Source organism: Sabethes cyaneus, chromosome 2, assembly GCF_943734655.1.
Source record: "Sabethes cyaneus chromosome 2, idSabCyanKW18_F2, whole genome shotgun sequence".
Taxonomy (NCBI): Eukaryota; Metazoa; Arthropoda; class Insecta; order Diptera; family Culicidae; genus Sabethes; species Sabethes cyaneus.
In genome coordinates this window covers 231,695,912-231,715,602 of record NC_071354.1, presented here as the reverse complement: position 1 = coordinate 231,715,602, position 19,691 = coordinate 231,695,912, and the positions used below count along the sequence as shown (strand labels likewise).

Sequence of the window (19,691 nt, the reverse complement as noted above, 5' to 3'; positions counted from 1 at the left end):
TTTATTCCGAGTGGCTTCAGCTTCTTTAAAATATCACACGTTCGAAAATTTTTCAAAAACAGACTTATCATAAGTTCCCTTTTTCCGTCCATCATTACTACTAAACGACTTCTAAACGAATGAAAAAACAAAATACACCTGCAAGCAGTGTTCAAATTTTAATACACTCTATACGAAAAATGATTTATCATTTTGTTTTAAGTAGCAAATTATACTCCAGAGGGTCGACAAAAGGACTGTTACTACTCACCCTAGGGCTAGTGCTAGGGCTAGGGCTAGGGCTAGGGCTAGGGCTAGGGCTAGGGCTAGGGCTAGGGCTAGGGCTAGGGCTAGGGCTAGGGCTAGGGCTAGGGCTAGGGCTAGGGCTAGGGCTAGGGCTAGGGCTAGGGCTAGGGCTAGGGCTAGGGCTAGGGCTAGGGCTAGGGCTAGGGCTAGGGCTAGGGCTAGGGCTAGGGCTAGGGCTAGGGCTAGGGCTAGGGCTAGGGCTAGGGCTAGGGCTAGGGCTAGGGCTAGGGCTAGGGCTAGGGCTAGGGCTAGGGCTAGGGCTAGGACTAGTGTTTGGGGCTTCACAACCTTAGTGGCAGTTTATGATGAATTTTGTAATTTCTAAGAGACTATATTGTTTTACACGTTGGGATAAATTAAAGATCCCGCGAAGATTTTCTTGCTGACTATCAACATTGACTAGCAAGTCTGTATTTTTCTCACATTGCACATTACGAGCTAAATGAATCCCTAGTTTACTGTCGTTTAGTTGTCGAGTCAGCTGCTGATGTTGAATATAAAATAATTCGTAGGTTTCACTCATAGTTGACTGACCGGCTGCTGATGTTCGGTGGGACAAAACCACTGTTATCACCCCTCCTCTTTCCTCCATCAGCCGTATAGAACCGGAGTGGCTCGAATTGTATCAAGAACTTGTCTACACTGTACTCAGTTCTGAGCTACCCGTTGCCATTCGCTCGTCTCGACACCCGCAAGTCGGTTTCGACCTGGTCAAGCCATCTATCAGCCCTCTTTTTCTGGTTCTGGTGGGGTTCACCGCAGCGTGCTGACTTTCGACAGGTATAATACGATGTGAATCTCTCCAAGTAGTGCCAGTAGCTCGAGGTCCATGCGCTTGTGCCATTCTATGATAATATAACTAGTTTTTAACAAGGACGACCACAGGCGCTTATGTTTTGCTATAGTTTCGTTACCTTGTCTGGTATTCCGCAGGGAAGTAACCTGGGACCGCTGTTGTTCTCTTTATTCTTTAATGACATGTACTTTGCTACCCGCGTGGCTGCAAACCATAATGATCCCAAATTATATTTCGTCGTTCGAATTATGATAGACTGCACTGAACTGCAACGATTTTCTTTTTTTTCTCCTTCTAGTTCTTGCAGAACTTATTGACTGTGGCATTTTGTGAATTATTTATACCTATACTTCTTTTATAGCATTGATATTTTTCAATTTCTTCTATATGTAAAAAAAAATCCAATGTTGTGGAGCTATGCAGCATCTGTAGAATCATGCGAAAAAGTTCCAAATCCTACTAGCAGCAGTTCTGATAACTGATGTATGACTAATTTCAGTCATAAATAAGTTGCTGCAACAAGAAATACCAAAAGTGTGCTGCTTGGGAACTAATGTGACTCGCTTTTTTCGAGTCTCTAAATAAATAATACAGTGCTGGTCATTTTACACATGTGTGTAGTGTGTAAACAATGAGTGTGAAACAATGAATATTTGAAATCAGTTGAATCCGATTTCCTTAAGTCTGCACAGCCTGCAGTGCAGTCTCTGTTACCATAATAACGAAACAATCAAAAGAGCACAGGATCAGGGCGGAATTTTCCAAGCAGCTAGCTTGAACTGAATACCTGAGACTAGTAGTGTAACAAGTGTAATTATAATTGAAAAAGTTTCTCCAGTCTTTGAACGATTCTGTGCTGAACAACTTCAAACAACCTCCCGTAAAGATTAGGAGGAGGATATTCAATGCACTACGGACACGGTGCAGATACCTATCTGCCTATATTGTTCGAAGCGCCATTTTAATAAATTGTCTTTTACTGTTGTTGTTGTTGTTGTTGTTGTTGCAGAAACTCCTATTTGTTTCGGAAGGGTACTCTTAAGTAAAACCAGCTCTGTTGGATCGGGGAAGTCACACTGCAGACAGGTATACATTTAATCAGATCTCTTGCATGAACAATTTTTTCTGGTTTATTTTACATGAATTTCTTTGTAAACAAAATGAGTTGAAATTGGAAAATAATTCACATTATTTATAATCAATAAATTTAGTTAACAAACAAAAGTCAGATACTTTTCGACGTAATCGGTCCAAAATTGTCTATATTAAAGATTGATTGGATAATTTTTCGCTTCATCTAGCATGTTAATCACGTGAATTTCATTTAGGAGAGCCCAAGTTTGACTCCCATTATAAAACGATAACTGAGCTTTATAGAAGCAGTTTTATAATATTTACGACTTAAGTAACTACTATAAACTTTTCCTGCTTTAATTCCAAATAACACGAATCTCAGTTTTCCTTTTCCCACCACAAGGCTTTAAAATAATACGGTTTCACTTTCCTGATTAAAGAGAAGACTATGATCTACAGCTAAAAAAAAAAAAAGAAGAAAGAAAACTTACGTATACAGCTTCCACTCTCGTCGCCAATCCACTCGCCGGTGGTACCGCAAATCTTGGAATACTTTCCCTCCAGCCGGTAGCCGGTCGGACATTTCAGTATACACTGACTTCCGGGTCGGTTGATGATCTTCAGCCGGCCGCCGTTCGGTCCGTCGGAGATCTCGTCAATCGGTCTGCTGCACTCCAGATAGCCGTGGCGGGGCGGAAACAGCGGCGGGCAGGCCACGTCGGCCAGCTTCAGCGAGTCGTTCAATACTGTTGAGAGGGTGGAAAGGAGGGTGGCAGTGGGATAAATGCGATAACATCTTGAAAAGGGTTTGAAATTAATTTATTTAGGAACGAATGATGCTTGCTCCGGTCGGTCGGTGGTCAGTTTAGATTGAAATAGGCCGATTTCAGTATGAATTCAACGTGAAGAACGACCGACCGACCGCACCGGGTGCGGTGAGGTCGTTGAGGGCAAAGCGGTGAACTTGTGAACCACATAAAAGTGACTGGAATACAGAATCAGTTTGTTTGTGATTTCAATGGAAAGCGGAAACGAATCGAGCCTTTGGGGGTCGATTCGCCCGCTAGCCGGAACACGGCAGGCAAGTGTCGAGAGCACGTGCACCCGGTTCTTTCGGGTTTCCGTACGACGGGTGAATTAAAAGTTGCGCCTCGACATCGAAATGTTTGCTGCGCGTGCGGGGGTGGGGGGAGTGGGGGGGGGGGTTAATTTTATCTAGAAATTTGATTATGTCTCAACCCTGGAAGTGACGAAAAAAGGATTGAAATGCTGCCGCAAATCAAATCGTGCGGAAAGGATCTTTCTCCAATTTAAGCGATTCTGTACGTTTCAGTTCTCAGGAGAAAAACATTATTCTAACTTGGGTTGAAGACGATAAAGTGAAGTTTTTTTTTTGAAAGAAATAACGTAGGCACGTATCAAGTGTTTACTGGTGGGTTATAAAGCAATTTCAGCAGTCAATCAGTGAGTTCATCGGCGGAGAACCACGGTAAGTGTCATAATGTCGAGTTCGGAAAGCACTTTGCAATTTTAATCAAAATTCCTTCCATTATCGTTCATTACTCGTTAACTTCAATTTCATTTTCAACGAATTCGTGAAGGAAGATATAAGAGTTTTGCAGTCGCACTTTCCACTCACTGCGGCCAGATTTCGACAGACACCGCTTCCGGAATTCATGGTATTTTTTTTTTTGCTGGCTCCTAGCTTTCGCCGTTGCTCAGGCAAGGTTGAAGCTGTGCACTGAGCGTAAAAATATTCGAATGATTCGATAAATTCCAACGTCTCTCCTGTTCGCATTTAACACATGACTGTTCACTATTTGGCATTCATGAAATTAAAAAGCAGGATTTTCAGATCATTAGCATTCCATCATCATCATCATCATCATGAGTACCGCGCGAAAAGGCCATTGAACCATCAAGGTTAAATTACACTTGGAAATAAATTAATAATTAATTAAAGTGCGATCAAAATATACCGGCAGCAGCGGAAAATTAAATGAGACAAAATAATCCTAATGGATCGCGCCGCTGCCGCCGTCGTTACACTGCATGAATGAATGCAAATTTCGCCTTCGGATGATGGTTGCATTGATAAATGGGATAAAATGAATTCCCATCATTATAATTGCAAGCTTCAGCGGAAACTTTGCTCGGAAATGTAATTACGCAAGTGGATTTCGCTCTCTTCGGCGGAGTGTAGGTCAGTCCTGGCTTGGTTGCATCCCGACTGGCGGAATGGCGAAGCTTGTCTATACTGAAGTGCAGACTCAGCGATTTCTCATTGACAGTCGGTACCGATTTATGATTACATGTGGTTACTTCACAAGAGGAGATGAGTGAAGGGCTAATTTGGTTCTGTGTGTTCTGTTGGAATCCGTGATGGAAACAGTAAATAAATTATATTACACATCCAGCCTGCAGTGCTCTCATCGCTGATGCAAATTGTCTTATTCGGTGAGTTCTGCAGAACCTGGCATGTAAAATACTTGTAAATCAGAACAGGAGAGAAGGATTAGTTCAACTGTCCTCAGATATTGGCTACAACTAGCTCTGATAGAATGACAAAACAGTTATATATTGTTTAGACATAGTATGAGGGGAATGTTTCGCTCCATGCATGGAGAACTTCGACTTGTCCACACTTGGTTACCGTTTCCATTCCAAAGCATATTTAGTAATAAATTTTCCCTTTGCTTCAGTTTCTACCGTTGTTGCGTTGTCGTTTGTCTCGATGCATAAATCAGGACGTTATCAAAGTGTAATTAGATTGTGATGAATGTACATATAATTGTTCCACTTGTTTCACCAACAATGAATCCTTTGGTAACAGTTCTGGCTGGCTGACACAATACCGCTTGTATGGTTTCAATACTGAAAGTTCATTCCATAGATTTGCAGCCCTTTGCAATCAACAGCAATCTTTTCAACCTGCTCGGTTCTGATCATATACATTCAATTGCGTTTAATCGAAAAATAAAACATTAACCCGGGGTTGTGTGACGACACAATCGAACGCAAATGGAGGTAAAACTTGTTCGAATTTAATTACCTTTGTAGTGAAATTATTCTGCATACATACTAACCTAGGCAGCCGTGCTTGTCCGGATCCAGTTTGAAGCCATATTTACACGAGCAGTAGTAACTGCCGTCGCTGTTTATACAGTGATGCTGACAACCGGCATTGTCACTGCTGCACTCGTTCGTATCTGTAAGAAGAGAGAAAAAATGTTTTCCATTTTAGTATACTCTTTTGAATCCTAAAAAGTGATTAATTAAACCACAATTATCGACCAAATTTTAGTAGTAGTGAAATTTCGCAGTTTATGAGCTTTTTTACGCGCAAGAAGCGCGTAAAATCGTAGAGATTGTCGTTGCTATTAGTAATTCGAGTGTGACAGTCAAGGAACTGCTGGATTTTGGAACTAGTTATTTTTCAGTTTTAAGACTTCAGTTAAATAAGATACGAGAGTACAAACAATGGTGTTTAGCTTGACTTGATCAGGGATCAGGGATTTTTTAAGAGATAATAAGTTTTTCAATAGGGATGAAACATTTTTCTATCAAAATTCAAGAAATTTTGTAGGCTTCGTTATTCATTCAAATGTTAATAAGCTAGAAAGTAAATTTTCTCTACGCAATATTAAACCACTTAAATGGCTACGTACTAGCTACGTAGTGAAAAGATTATTACTGATGTATACATGACTATTGAAAAAAAAATCAGAAGGGTTGTGCACAAGACACGACCTATGCGGTCGGGACGATTTATGGCTGATGGCATTATAAATCCCTACTTGTTTGAAATTAAGAGTTTCGTATGAATACGTTCAAAGGTGGCGCTATCGCGGTATGTTAATTAACTCTTTCTACCTAAAATTTTACAAAATTGATGATGATGACCTTCTTTTCCAGCAAGATGGTACAACATGCCATACTAAAGCATTACGATGAATTTTTTTTGTGTAAAATTAACTGAATAAACCGACACCGCTAACCCCAGCACCACAGGAATCAATGCAATTGATAAAAAAACTCCTTTAATTTCATTTATTTCTGAAAGTAGGTATATACTGCCAGTACCCGACAAAGGTTAACGCCATTTAAACTATGTTTTCGCGCGTGATTACTGTTTTCGATATGGTACTAGCGCTAAAACTGACTTATACCGCTTGGCAATTAGAACAGCGGAACCCCAGATAACACAAAATCGTAATAGAAAGTTCACATTAAATCGTTTTCATGTCAATTTCATATTGGAGTTCTATAATGATTAGAGTATGTCAAATTGAAGTGAACAATAAGTTGTTTTGCAGTCGTGCGTGTCTTCATATACAATTCATGACTGTGAATTATAAAGCAGGATAGACAATTGCAATATTTGATTATATCTATATCATATATTCAGGAGTATTTAGTTGCGTGTTATAAAAACTGCGCAAAATAGAATTACAAATAGTTGTCAAAATTTTCACACGTATATCGCCTCCACTTTGGTACATATATGCTCTTATATGGCGTGAAATATAACTTTATCGTTCAGATATGATTTCGTATACCTCAGTTGCAATCGAGATATACAAACCAAATGGTTTACTGGGAACATCTGTTTAGCCACTTGCCATCCCTCCCAATCTGGCACAGACACGGTTCAGCACAAGATTATCGAGAATTGAGCTGAAATATACTTAACTTGCCAAGCCATAAGAGTTCTTTTAATTTCTGCTCGGGACAGTTAATATCATTACCTTAGGGAAATATTATAGTACTTAATCAAAAATCTCTTCATGCAACTAGAAGTGAGATACAAAATTATTGGGCTATTGCTATACAATATATTGCTAAGCGTTTCCGAAATTATTCGAGTCATTAGTTTACAGTCATCTTTAATACGATAAGGTATCGTATATCGAGCCGTATATCTCCAATGCAACACAAGCAATATGAGCAAAGCATTTGATGCCATTATTAACAGCATCAGCAACAGGAATTCGATTTTTTAAGTGACATTGTTGTGTTAAAAAGATAAAAAGGATTTGAATCATAATTTGATATCACTTTTTAATTTTTTGGTCTATTTCGATCCATAGAAATGACATTGAGGAATACACAGAGAGAGGCAGAGAAGCAGAGAGAGAGATCGAGACGGAGAAAGATAGCGTGTAAAAGGCAGAATGAGATTAGGAGAAAAGGAGAGAAGGTGGTACAGAAAAGGTGAGAAATAAGGACAGATATTGAGAGAAATCGGGACAGAACTGGAGACAAAGTGGGACAGAAATGGATTGAAAATGGGGACAGATATGGACGAAATGGGACACAAATGGACAGAAATTGGGATACAAATAAAAAGAAAGCGGGACATAAATGGAGGAAAAGCGGGACAAAAATGTAGATAAAGTGGGACGGAAATCGAGAGAAAATGAGACAAAAATATCAAGGAAATGAGACAGAAATGTATATATGTTCGAGTTTCGGCTGAGCGGCCCTTGCTATACAGAGTCAGTAGGATCGTAACACCAGCCCCATGTCCTCTAACAGCAGGAAGTCTGTCGAAAAAAGGAGGGTCGAGTCGAGTCGAGAGAAAGTTGTGTAGAAATCCAGAGAAAGTGGGATAGATGAGAAGAGAACAGATGGGACAGATATAGAAAGAGCAAGACAGAATTAGAGTGGGAGATATATTGGGACAGGGGACAGAATTGGACAGAAAGTGGGACAAAAATAGAGAAAAAGGGTGACAGAAATGGAGTGAAAATGTGACAATAATAGAGTGAAAGTGAGAAGTTGAGAGTAGATGGGAGAAAGTGGGACAGGTATGGACAAAAATGACACAGAAATCGGGAGAAATTGGAATCAAAATAGAAAGAAAGTGGGACAGGAATGAAGAGAAAGTGGGAGAAAAATACAAAGAAAGTGGGATAGAAATAAGCATAAGCTTAGGCATAGGATAACGCCCGGGTGCTGCTACTCCGTTATTGACCAGTACTGATTAAAATTGCAAAATGATGGCTGGAAAAAGCATGATTGGGACAGCACACCGTTCCGCATTGTGCAACCTTATCAGGTCCCTGCAAGCTGATCAATTCCGACGCCGGCCACGTCTGAATGCGGGTCCTGGTGGGATGGGAGGGAATGCTAGTCCAATACTTGTTGCTACTAAGGACCAGGGAATCCTCTGCATCATCACATTTCACATATAATATAATGCCATTGGTGCTCATATACAACCCTAATTTAATTTATATCGAAAAATACTATGCACATGCGAGATTCACGGCTCGAAAACTACGTGACAACTTGAACTTATTATACATAAAAACAAAGCTGTCGATAAATAAAGGGTAAATCTGAGAAGATTTTTTTTTAGAGAGAGAGAAAAGGAGAGAAAGTGAGACACAAATGGAGAGAAAATGGGACAAAAATAGAAAGAAAGTTGGTATAGAATAGGAGAGAAAGTAAGTCAAAAATATAGAGAAAGTGGGACAGTATTGGAGTGAAAGTGAGACAAAAATAGAGAGAAAGAAATGTGAAGAAAATGGAAAAAAGTTGAGAGAAAATGGGAGAAAGTGGGACAGATGTGGACAAAAAAATAGAACACAAATTGGGTGACATTGGGTTCGAAGTTGAGAGAAAGTGGAAAAGAAACGAAGAAAAACTGGAAGAGAAACGAAGAGAAAGTGGTATAAAAATATGAAGAAAGTGGAAAGAAAGCAGCAAAGAAATGAAAGTGGGATAGAAATATCGACAAAGTGAGACAGAAATGTGAAGAATTTGGGAAAAAGTCGAGGGAAAATAGAAAAAAGTAAAGAGAAAATGGGACATAAATGGAGACAAAATGTAACAGAAATATAGAGGACAGACGGGGAGAGCAGGACAGAAATGGAGAGAATATCTCACAGAATTGGAGAGAAAGTGGAACAAAATAGTGAGAAAGTGGGATATAAATAAAGAGAAAGTGGGACAGAATTGGAGTAAGAGTGAGGCAAAAATAGGAAGAAATAGAGATGAAAATGTGAAGAAAATGGGAAAAAGTTTAGATTAAATGGAGAGAAAGTGGGATCAAACTGGAGAGGAGAGAAATTGAGAGAAAGTGGATCAGAAATGAAGAGGAAGTGAGACAAAATAGCAAAGAAATGAACAGCAAGTGGGAGAGATGTGGGGAAAGTGGGACAGAAATGGAAAAAATGTGGGAGAATTGGAGAGAAAGTGGAACAAAAATAGAGAGAAATTGATATAAAAAAGTGAAGAAAATGAGAAAAAGTTGAGTTTAAATGGTAGAAAATGGGGCAGATATGGACAAAAAATCAATCGAGAGAAAGTGGGACAGAAATTAAGAGAAAATAAGATAAAAATACAACAAAGCAGGATAGAAATGGAAAGAAAGTAGCAAAGAAATGAAAAGAAAGTGGTACAGAAATATCGAGAAAGTTAGACAGAAATGTGAAAAAATGGGTAAAAGTCGAGAGAATAGAAAAAATGAAGAGAAAATCGGACAGAAATGGAAACAATAATAAAATTGGTGGACAAGACACAAACACGTATCACTCTTACAACATTTAAAGATAAAAACAATATTAACAAAAATTATTTTTACCTACGAGTCGACCGGTTTCAATCTGGAACCTGGAACGACCGGGAACAATCTGGAATATATCAAATTCCATGCCAAGATTGCCCCGCTATCTACATTGGACAAACACGTCGCAAATTTAAAATTAGACTAAGGGAACATAGGAAGGCCGTGGAGCACAGCCGATCATGTGACTCTAGTGTAGCAGCGCACAGTGAAGAATTACGGCATAAAATAAATTGGGAGAGTGCGAAATTAATCAAAACCATTAAGAAGGTTTCACTGCTAAATGCATGGGAATCAATGTATATCGCCAATGCAGAGAAACCTCTTATGAATGGAGATGATCCACCAATAATTTCCCCTCTCTTTGGATTGGCAAAAAAGTGAGATCAATTTAACAATTTCTCCCGCTCTTCGACGTGGATACAACCAGATAAACAATACGTAATCAGTTGGACATCGGCATCGTCCTGATGATAGGCATAGAATGCCTGAAACCGGTCGACTCGTAGGTAAAAATAATTTTTGTTAATATTGTTTTTATCTTTAAATGTTGTAAGAGTGATACGTGTTTGTGTCTTGTCCACCAATTTTATTATTGTGGTGCTCTTACGGTGGCGCGAAAGCAAGAAAAAGTGAAATGGAAACAAATTGAAGTAGAAATATAGATAGTGGGACAGATACGACGAGAATGGGACAGAAATTAAAAGAATGTGGTAGAGAATTGGAGAGAAAGTGGGACAAAAATAGAGAAAAAGTGGGACAGAATTTGAGTGAAAGGGAAACAACAATAGAGAGAAAGTGAGATAGAAATGTGAAGAAAGTGGGACAACAATACGAAGAAAGTGGAATAGAAATGGAAAGTAAGTAGTATAGAAATAAAGAGAAAATAGTACAGAAATATCGAGAAAGTGAGACATAAATGTGAAAAATATAGGAAAAAGTTGAGAGAAAAAATAAAAAAATGAAAAGAAAATGGAACAGAAATGGAGAGAAAACATAAATATAGAGGAAGTGGAACAGACTCGCAGAGGAAGTGAATCAGGTTTGCAGTGAAAGTGGTACAGATATGTTTGTTTCTCCTATCTCTTTCCACTGTATCACCGTATTGCAGACGCTAAATTGAATTGGTACAGTTTTAGTGGCAATCTGTTGAATTTGCTAGATTCTTACTTAACAGGACGAAATCTCTGATTCGCACCCCGCTACTTTCGGGATTGCGCAAGGCAGTCTTCTTGGTCCATTAATGTTTTTTCTATATTTCACGCCACCGAGAAACAGCTCGCTCCATGATAGTCTCTGAAACCCTGACTTTTAACATGAATTGTCTCGATGTTTGCCAGATCAACCTAAACGCGCCATTAAGAGTATTACGGATTCCTTTACTTAACCTGTCTCGTCATCGCACCAACTACAGTGCTAATCAGTGCGTCATCATTAGTCTGCTACGAGGATTAAACCGAGTTTCGGCAGTGTTCGACTTTCATCTGTCTCAGCAAGAATTTATGTCAATGTTCCGATGTTAACTGTATTAGGTGTTAAGGAGGGGGGGTAGGTAGGGTATTGTTGTCTGTTGGTAAAGTAAAGTACTAGAGTAATATGGGGAGAGTGGTTCAGAAATGGAGAAAAAGTGTGACAGATATGAATAGAATTGGGACAGAAATTGAGTAAAAGTAGGACAGAAATAGGAGAGAAAGTGGGACAAAAATGAAAAGAAAGTGGGACGGAAATGGAGAGAAATTGGGACAAAAATGTAGAGAATAGAAAAAATAGAGAGCAATTAGGAAAAAAAAAGAAAAAATGAAACAGAAATAGAGTGTAAGTAGGACAGAAATATCAAGAAAGTGGGGCAGCAATGGATAGAAAGTGGGACAGAAGTAACGAGAAAGTGGGACCATCTAAGACGTAATTTGGAATTTAATATGATACCTTATTTTGATCCATTTATGATTTTAGGTGTTTTCAGTACCTTTAGCCTTAATGTAGGTTTTTTTTTATTTTTGGTTGACTGAAGTTTTTGGAGCGTCTTAGTAGAATACGAAACCTGGCAATTAAATAAAAAGAAAACTTATCCAATTTAGTTCTGCTATGTATAATTTATTCTTGACAGATACGTATTTCGCCTACGACCTCAGTGTTTCCTCAGTGTCTGTTTTCGAACTAATTTTTGAGCTCGAAAACAGATACTGAGGAAGGCTGAATGTCGTAGGCGAAATTCGTATCTGTCAAGAATAAAATATACATATAGTAGAATTAAACTAGATAAGTTTTCTTTTTATTTAATTTCCAGGTTATTTTTGGTTATAATCACATCTCGAACACAGAGTACAATTTGTGAAAATGTGCGGCAACAAATGTTGTTCGTTTACGGTACCCTCCGGAGTACCACAAGGTATTCACTTAGGACCATTACTATACGTGGTATGGATGAATAAATTGCCTGCAGGTATCTCGCATGAAAATATTCTAATCTATTAAACGATGTTAAAGTCTCTTTTTTTCATTAAAGTCTATAGACTACTGTCTGAAATTGCACCTCAATATTAAACATGTTGAGAAGTACTGTGCATCGAAGAAATTTAGAAGAGATTTGTTAGATTTACGGCGTCCAAAAGGTGCCGACCCAAGCAACAATCTGAGTTTTATTGTACTCTTATGGTGGTCTTCAATTCTATTTTTTCAGATTGGAATAAAGGAATAATTTTAGATGCTTTCCAAGTGCGGGGGTATTTCGAAGTTAAGATAATTAGTTTAAAAACATAAGTGATGGGAGAAGTCATATACCCCTTTAAGCCCGAGCCCGCACAATTGTGTAGGTGAGACATGACTACTTTTAAAAAATTTTCCTTTCCTTTCTAAACGTCGTACTTTTACATGTATGGCGCCAATCTCTTGTGTAAACATCGTAACTCATAAAAAAATAGAAAATAGCTGAAAAGAAGTTTTCTTTTGTGTTTGGATTAATTATTGTCTAGTCTTCAAAATCTTCTGAAAACAGCAAAAAGTTTTATCTGTCGTATTTTCTTATTGGATCCGTATTTCGAAATTGCTTAGATAAAACATTATTGGTAATAAGTATTTCTATTGTTGGAGTTCGTCACCGTGAATTTTATATATCAATTTTGTTGATTTTTTCGGTGAAAATAAAAACTATGATGCTTTCAGCGGACGTTTCGACTTACTATCCTTCAGTCATTGACTACGCCTAAAACATAATTACATTTATTTAACTATTTTACACAAATTAATTTCGAACAGTTTTCTATCGTCAGCACAAACTTACATTAAACATCTATTCTCACTGCGTCGTCCTCTATAACTATTACTAACTAAGCAATCGTTTTTTCTTGTCTTCTAATTGTCGCAGTTTAGTCATTAGACCGTTGTATGTGTCATTAAAATTCCCGCACTCTCGCTGTAAGTTTACGGTCCGCTCTTGTCCTTTTACTTTAATGTGAAACATTTCGGCTGTGAGACGGGTTTCCTTGTTTTCGATTTTTTCCAAAACGCGCGTATTTTTAAAGTCAAAAACATGACCTTCTTGTATAGTATGTAGCGTTAAACCTGTCCTAGCTTCTGATTTTCTACTGTCATTTTTATGTTCCGCTATTCGGGTTTCTAGTCTTCTACCTGTCTGTCCTATATATTCCATGTTATCTCCTGCTCCACATGGTATGGAGTAAACAACATTCTTCTGTTTTGTAGCCGGGATCGGGTCTTTCAGTTTACTGAAAACTTTATTTTTTATTTTGTCCCTAGGTTTTGTAGCAACTATTAAGTCATTTTTTCCTAAGTGTTTTAGCTATTTTTTCGCTTAAGCCCGGTACATAGGGTGTATTTTGCATCCTCACTATTTTGAATTTCATTTTCCATTGTGTTGTAGTGTTTGTGTACGCGCTGTTTTAACATTTTTTGAGTAAACCAAATCGGATAACTGTTGCTCTCTAAGATTTTTGTTGCTGTCTGTATTGCCGCTGGACGATCATTTAGTTTGATTGCTCGATCGTATAATGCGATTACTGTGTTACACTTATGTTGAAACGGGCTCTCCGATGTATAGTCCAGGTATCTCCCATTGGTTTGCTTGGGCAGCCAATTTGTTAAAATTCTTCCATTGTCCCGGGTTAGCATCATATCCAGAAACTTGATCTTTCCATGCTGTTCTTTTTCAATGGTAAATTCAAGCCTTTCCTGGAACGCATTATAAGTTTCCAAGATTGCTTGAATGTGTTCCTCCTTTGCGATGCACAGGCAGTCATCCACATATCGGCGGTAGTATAGGAGCGGAACCTGATTTTCCTGTAGTAAGCGCATACTCTCCTGTTCCAGCTTTTCCATTACTACGTTTGCAATTACTGGCGAGAGAGGGCTCCCCATTGGTACCCCATAGTGTTGCTGGTGGTAGTGCCCATCATATACGAAGTAGGTTGATTCTAACACTACCTTTACCGCTGCCAAGAAGCTCGCTTTGTCGATGTTTGTATTTTTGTTGATTGCATTCCATCTTTCCTCTAAGCACTCCAACGCAAGCTCAATTGGCACGTTAGTGTACAGCGACTTCACGTCCAATGAGAACAGAATGCCGTCGGTAGGAAATTGCTCTCCCGCTATCTCATTTGCAAACTCAAAGCTGTTTCTCACATGATGTGCGGTTTGTCCAACAGTGCTGTTTATTGCATTGGTCAGCATTTTAGCCAAGTTGTACGTGGCAGAACCAATAGTAGACACTACTGGTCTTAGTGGCATATTCTCCTTATGTATCTTGGGCAGCCCGTATATGCGCGGTGGGTCACTGCTGGACATTTTGAGCTTTGCGTGTATGCGCTTCTCGATGTATTTCTTATCCAACCACTGGTCTGCAAAGGCATTCACTTTTTTCAGAATTTTGTTCGTTGGATCTGTTTGCAGTTTTTGGTATGTGTTTTCATCTCCCAGCATCTCATTCATTTTTTCACGGTATTCCTGCGCCGAAAAGATAACTGTTTGTGTACCCTTGTCCGCCTTCGATATCAGCAATTCTGGATGCTCTTTGAGAAATTCTCTGCTATGTTGTACATCTTTGCGTATCCAATCATTTTCATGATTTCGGGGCTGCATTTCGTAGTTAATGTGGTTGACCATAATATTCGAGATTTCCGCCCTAATCTCATCAGCATTCTGTTTGAATCTAATGCTTTTTTCAATTTCCGACGCAACCTCTATGTATGGAGTATTTATTTTATTTTGTAAATAAATTTTGGTAAATAAATGTAATTATGTTTTACGCGTAGTCAATGACTGAAGGATAGTAAGTCGAAACGTCCGCTGAAAGCATCATAGTTTTTATTTTCACCGAAAAAATCAACAAAATTGATATATAAGTATTTCTAATTGATGTAATTAAAAATTTACGCGAAATAACTTTTACAACTTACTTATGCACATTGTTTTTCATACCTACACAATTGTGTAGGTTCGGCCTTATTGCATACCTACTTTAACCTTTACGTTCCCGCCGGGACTTCAAAAATTTGTGTACTTGCCGTTACACTTTTGGCTCGATCTTTACTATTTTTTGATCGATTTTTATACAACTTGTCTTCAAAGAACCACCTTAGATTGACCTTCAATGAAAAAATATATTAGCAAATTTTGGATCCATTTTCCCAGAGATATTCCAGATCGCAGTGGGATTATTTTTTCACGTCATAAGTAATAGATAAAACAAAACGAAATTTGCTGCTGACATCTCATTTTGAGTCAGTAAGAATGAATACATTATACTGTAGAGCAACGGTTCCCAACCTTTTTTCGATTCGCGTACCCCCTGACGGATTTCCCTATACTACTCTGCAGCAAACTAAAGTTTTGGCGAACCCCTGGGGGTTCGCGAACCCCCATTTGGGAACCGCTGCTGTAGAGCATTCGTTCATGCTCCACACTAGGGAACTTCCGTTTAGAGTACTACCAGAACCTAAAACTGGTCATTTATAAATTGTAAAATAATAGAGAAGTGTGGCAAATGATGCTAACTACGGGATTTTCTAAGACAAATTCTTGGATCAACATTTGAATGTTGTTAAGCCAATCTGGACGTTCCGGTATATCTGTTGTATTAAGGTTAGTTAAAACTTAACTTGCAAAAAGTTGCGCGTATTTCCATAGCTACGTAGCGACCGTTCCGCTGCTTCAGAAGCTGAAGTCTATGAGCCTCGAAGCGATAATCTCGCTCTAAGCTAAACGGGGTCAACCCTATTCAATTCTGTGGACTTCTTTACACAAAATAATTAGGTTTTTCATGTTTTGTTTTTTCAAAGCCTAGCTTGGTATAGTCCAAAAAGGGTAAAAAATGTTAAAAATAGGAGAAAATGAGCAAAATGGGCACTTCCGGATGACGAACAGGAAAGCGGTGAGCACCATGCGATTCTCCAGAAAATTTTACATAAGATCACCTACATTTTATCAGCCTGCAGGCCATATCTTATTTGCATCCGTTTTTTCGGCTCGTTTATGCCCATAGTGCAATGGTATAAGATATGGCCGAAACCACACAATTGTGTAGGTTGCTAAATTTAGCAAATATTTATTGTAATGTGTAGAATACACTGGTTTTGGTATCTTGAGCGATAAAAAAAATTATATTGATCCAAAAACCAAAAATATCGTCACTAAAACCCTCCGTGCTTAAAGGGATACGGTAAATAAGATCATACGCAAATTTTAAGAATTTTGAAGGACTAATCGCCCTCAAACAATGAATAAGAGAACAATTGTGGTATGACGTGGAATGGTTAACGAATTGGTAATTGGTTAACGAATTACTGAGAAAAAAGTAAAGCCACAGCCCGTCTTTATCAATATCAAATATAAACTAAATATTCACTCTTTACCGTAGTCAATTCAAAATTCTGCGTTTGCATCCAACAGCGGAAACAACGAACGAAAAGCAAATATGATAGGCATCTGCCCACTGACAGCGACCACAGCATTAACACAGCAGCAGCAACAGTAACTGATTGTTTAAATTCCACAGCAATATTTAAATCCACACTGATTTATGAGTTACAAAATATTCAAGCAGATGATATCTGCGAAAATCAAAAAATAAATCTCTACAGGAGGAAAACATGACGTGTAACATAAAATTCAATGAGAGACTCGAAAAACATATTGTTTAAACTACAACCAAAAAAGTTTGGGTATCATAGTGCCAAAGCAAATCTCGAATAGTTTAGCAAAACTATTGATAGGTATCGCAGGACCTAAAAAAAATCTAATGTCCTATCAAACAACAATTGCCTGAAACCGACTCTGCTCTTTAATATGACGCAATTTCTACCTGTGCAGTGTGCCAGACCACACGTAGGTACTGCGCTGCGAATGCTCGACTACACTGCTATTGAACCTACCTTGACAGTCGCCCATTGTCGTATTGAAATAGTACCCGGAAGGACACAGCGTGTCATCGCTTCCGTCGTCCAGTTCATCCGATTGCTTGGGCAGTAGCAGCAGCTGGCTGCCAACCGGCAGACCGGGACCGTCCCTCGCGTCCAGTTCGTCCTCCGGCTCCAGACACCGGTACGAGCCGACCGTATTAATGCAGCTTCCCTGGCATCGAAATTCCTGCCTAATCGATTTCTGATTCGAACATTCGTCAATGTCGATGCAGGTTTTCCAGTCGTCGTCCAGCATGTACCCGGCGGGACACACGCAGAATGCCCGCCCGAGCGTGTTCAGGCAGGTGTGCGAACAGCCGCCGTTGTTGACCGTACATTCGTCGATATCCTCGCAGCTGTGGCCATCCTGCGCCAGCCGTGTCCCCGGCAGACCGGCACAGCTGCACCGATAGCCACTCCAAGTGTTGATACACGTATCCTGGCAGGGTCCGTGACCGTTCCGCAGCAGGCACTCGTTTACGTCTGAAAGCAAAGAGGGATATGCAAAAAGAGAATTCAATATTTTTTGTTGTTGTCTGCAGACCAGGCCAGGCCGAACGTTCGGTTATGGAATTTGGTGAAGTGGGCCGTTGCTTGCGAGTTACTTTACAACTTTTTAAGAAACCATCGACACACAACTGATGGAAAACTTGTACTCTAGCGACGATTTTGTAGCGCACAAATAAACGCTGCTGGTAAAGTTTCGCTCTCTTGGCAAGCACCACCGCAATTCTGTGGCCAGAAGGATAGCACCATGTTAAGGCGGGCGGGAAAATGAATGGGTTCGAATGCATGCTTCCTTTCAAAAGTGTGCCGTTATAACACCATAATGTACAGATACAAAATTCTGGTGCGGTAAGCCCTTGCAGGTTCGACCATCATCAGTCTCTCACAGTCTTCGCAAATATAAATTCGACAGTCGGCAGTTTCAACCGCACACTCACTGGAGGGCTACAGCATATTCAAACGACGATGTGATTGTGGGTTGCGGGCGAGTTGTACCCGTAATTATTTGTGTATAAATCCGGAAAGAACGGAACAGCATTACCGCAGCCGTTGGTTGCATTGCACCAGCAGGTTTCAATTTCATTGCTTCTTTTAGGGGGCGAGTGTGGGGGATGGAGTGGGGGGTGTGGGTGGGGGAATTGTGTTTACGTGGTCTTCCCATATTTCACCGTAATCAGCAGAAATAGTTTTCGTACCGAGCGAATTCGGAAATGCAGCTCATATTTCGTGCAATTGTACCCCCCGCAAGGGATTAATGGGGTGTGGATTTCGGGCATCAATATTGGTGAATGAATTTATGTCGGACGCGTAGAGCGGCGAGATTGAATTACAAAAGTGGAGCTTAAGCCCTGATAATAATGATAAATCGACAAGAAGAGCAAGCTTTATCAGGATTGGGCACGCTCCGGCTTCTGTTTAAGATTTAATATCGAACATGATGATTTGTGAATAATTTGGTATGTTTCTTTAAACAAGGCCATTGCAAATATTTTATAAAGTTTTTGTTCTTCCGGTGTTCGGCCACTGAAGGGGGGGGGGGCGAAAAAAAAACAAAGTGAATTTTTTAATCGAGCAAAAAAACATGGATTTTAAGAATTTTTATTTTAGGTTTAAATGTGAAAACCGAATCTATTCTTGCTTATAATATATACGTTACTATTTTCTATGCAAAAATATACGAAAAAAGACAAAAACGAAGGAAAATTTTTCTGGACGATTTTCGGAAATTCCATTGTTCGAATTTCCATTTCTGTTTCGTGCTAGAAGCGTTAATTCAACTCGGAGACTCATTTTTCGAGTTTTTCAGACTGTAGAGCCCACAGACAATTGATTTTATAAAAAGAAATTTGACTCATATCCTACAAATTATTTTTTTGCCCCCCGATTTTTCAAGTCAATTTCCAAGGGCGGGGTGACAAAAACTTTAAATATGATTTGCAATGGCCTAATATGTTTCTTTATAACAATGTTTCTTTAAATAACAGTTCTCATAGGGTTATTCCTCAAACCTAAAACAGATTTTTTTTAAATCTACGGATTGGGCTTAGCGCAATTGAGGATTTACAGTTTGAGTCAGACGGTCTTTGAATTTTATGAATTTTGTACATGGGCACGGTTTGCGGACTAATTAATGAAGTCAATATTTAAAAACTTCGAGGTGACAAATTAACCCAGAAAATTGTAACGGAATAGAAATTTATTAGCATTTGAAATCTTTCATTCAAACGTTACACTTCTATTTTCGTTTTCACAAAGTGCTACCCAGTCCCAGTATAGTAAACAAAAGCGTAATCCTACGTCAAAAATCTTGACTCCAAAAACCTTCACAAGCCAAATTTGGTTCCATTTGCTAGATTGGTTTTGAAGTTATGAGAAAATTTGTATTACATTTGTATGGGAGCCCCCCCTCCTAAAAAGTGGAGGGGTCCTAATTCATCATAGAAAAAATGCTTGCCTCCAAACACACCCGCATGGCAAATTTGATTCCATTTGCTAGATAAGTTCTCTAATTATGCAGAAATTTGTGTGTCATTTGTATAGCAGT

At 39.1% G+C, this 19,691-nt stretch overlaps 1 protein-coding gene across 1 annotated transcript in view; it reads right to left on the bottom strand.

Moving 5' to 3' along the window:
* The window catches only part of LOC128736775 (uncharacterized), a 165,108-nt gene that overhangs the window by 14,383 nt on the left and 131,034 nt on the right, over window positions 1-19,691 (bottom strand). The window contains exons 8-10 of the mRNA XM_053831263.1: window positions 17,114-17,623; window positions 5,242-5,364; window positions 2,647-2,901 (exon numbers count right to left, since the gene is read on the bottom strand). Of these exons, the coding sequence (XP_053687238.1) occupies window positions 2,647-2,901; window positions 5,242-5,364; window positions 17,114-17,623 (888 nt within the window). The remainder of the gene's footprint in view (window positions 1-2,646; window positions 2,902-5,241; window positions 5,365-17,113; window positions 17,624-19,691) is intronic.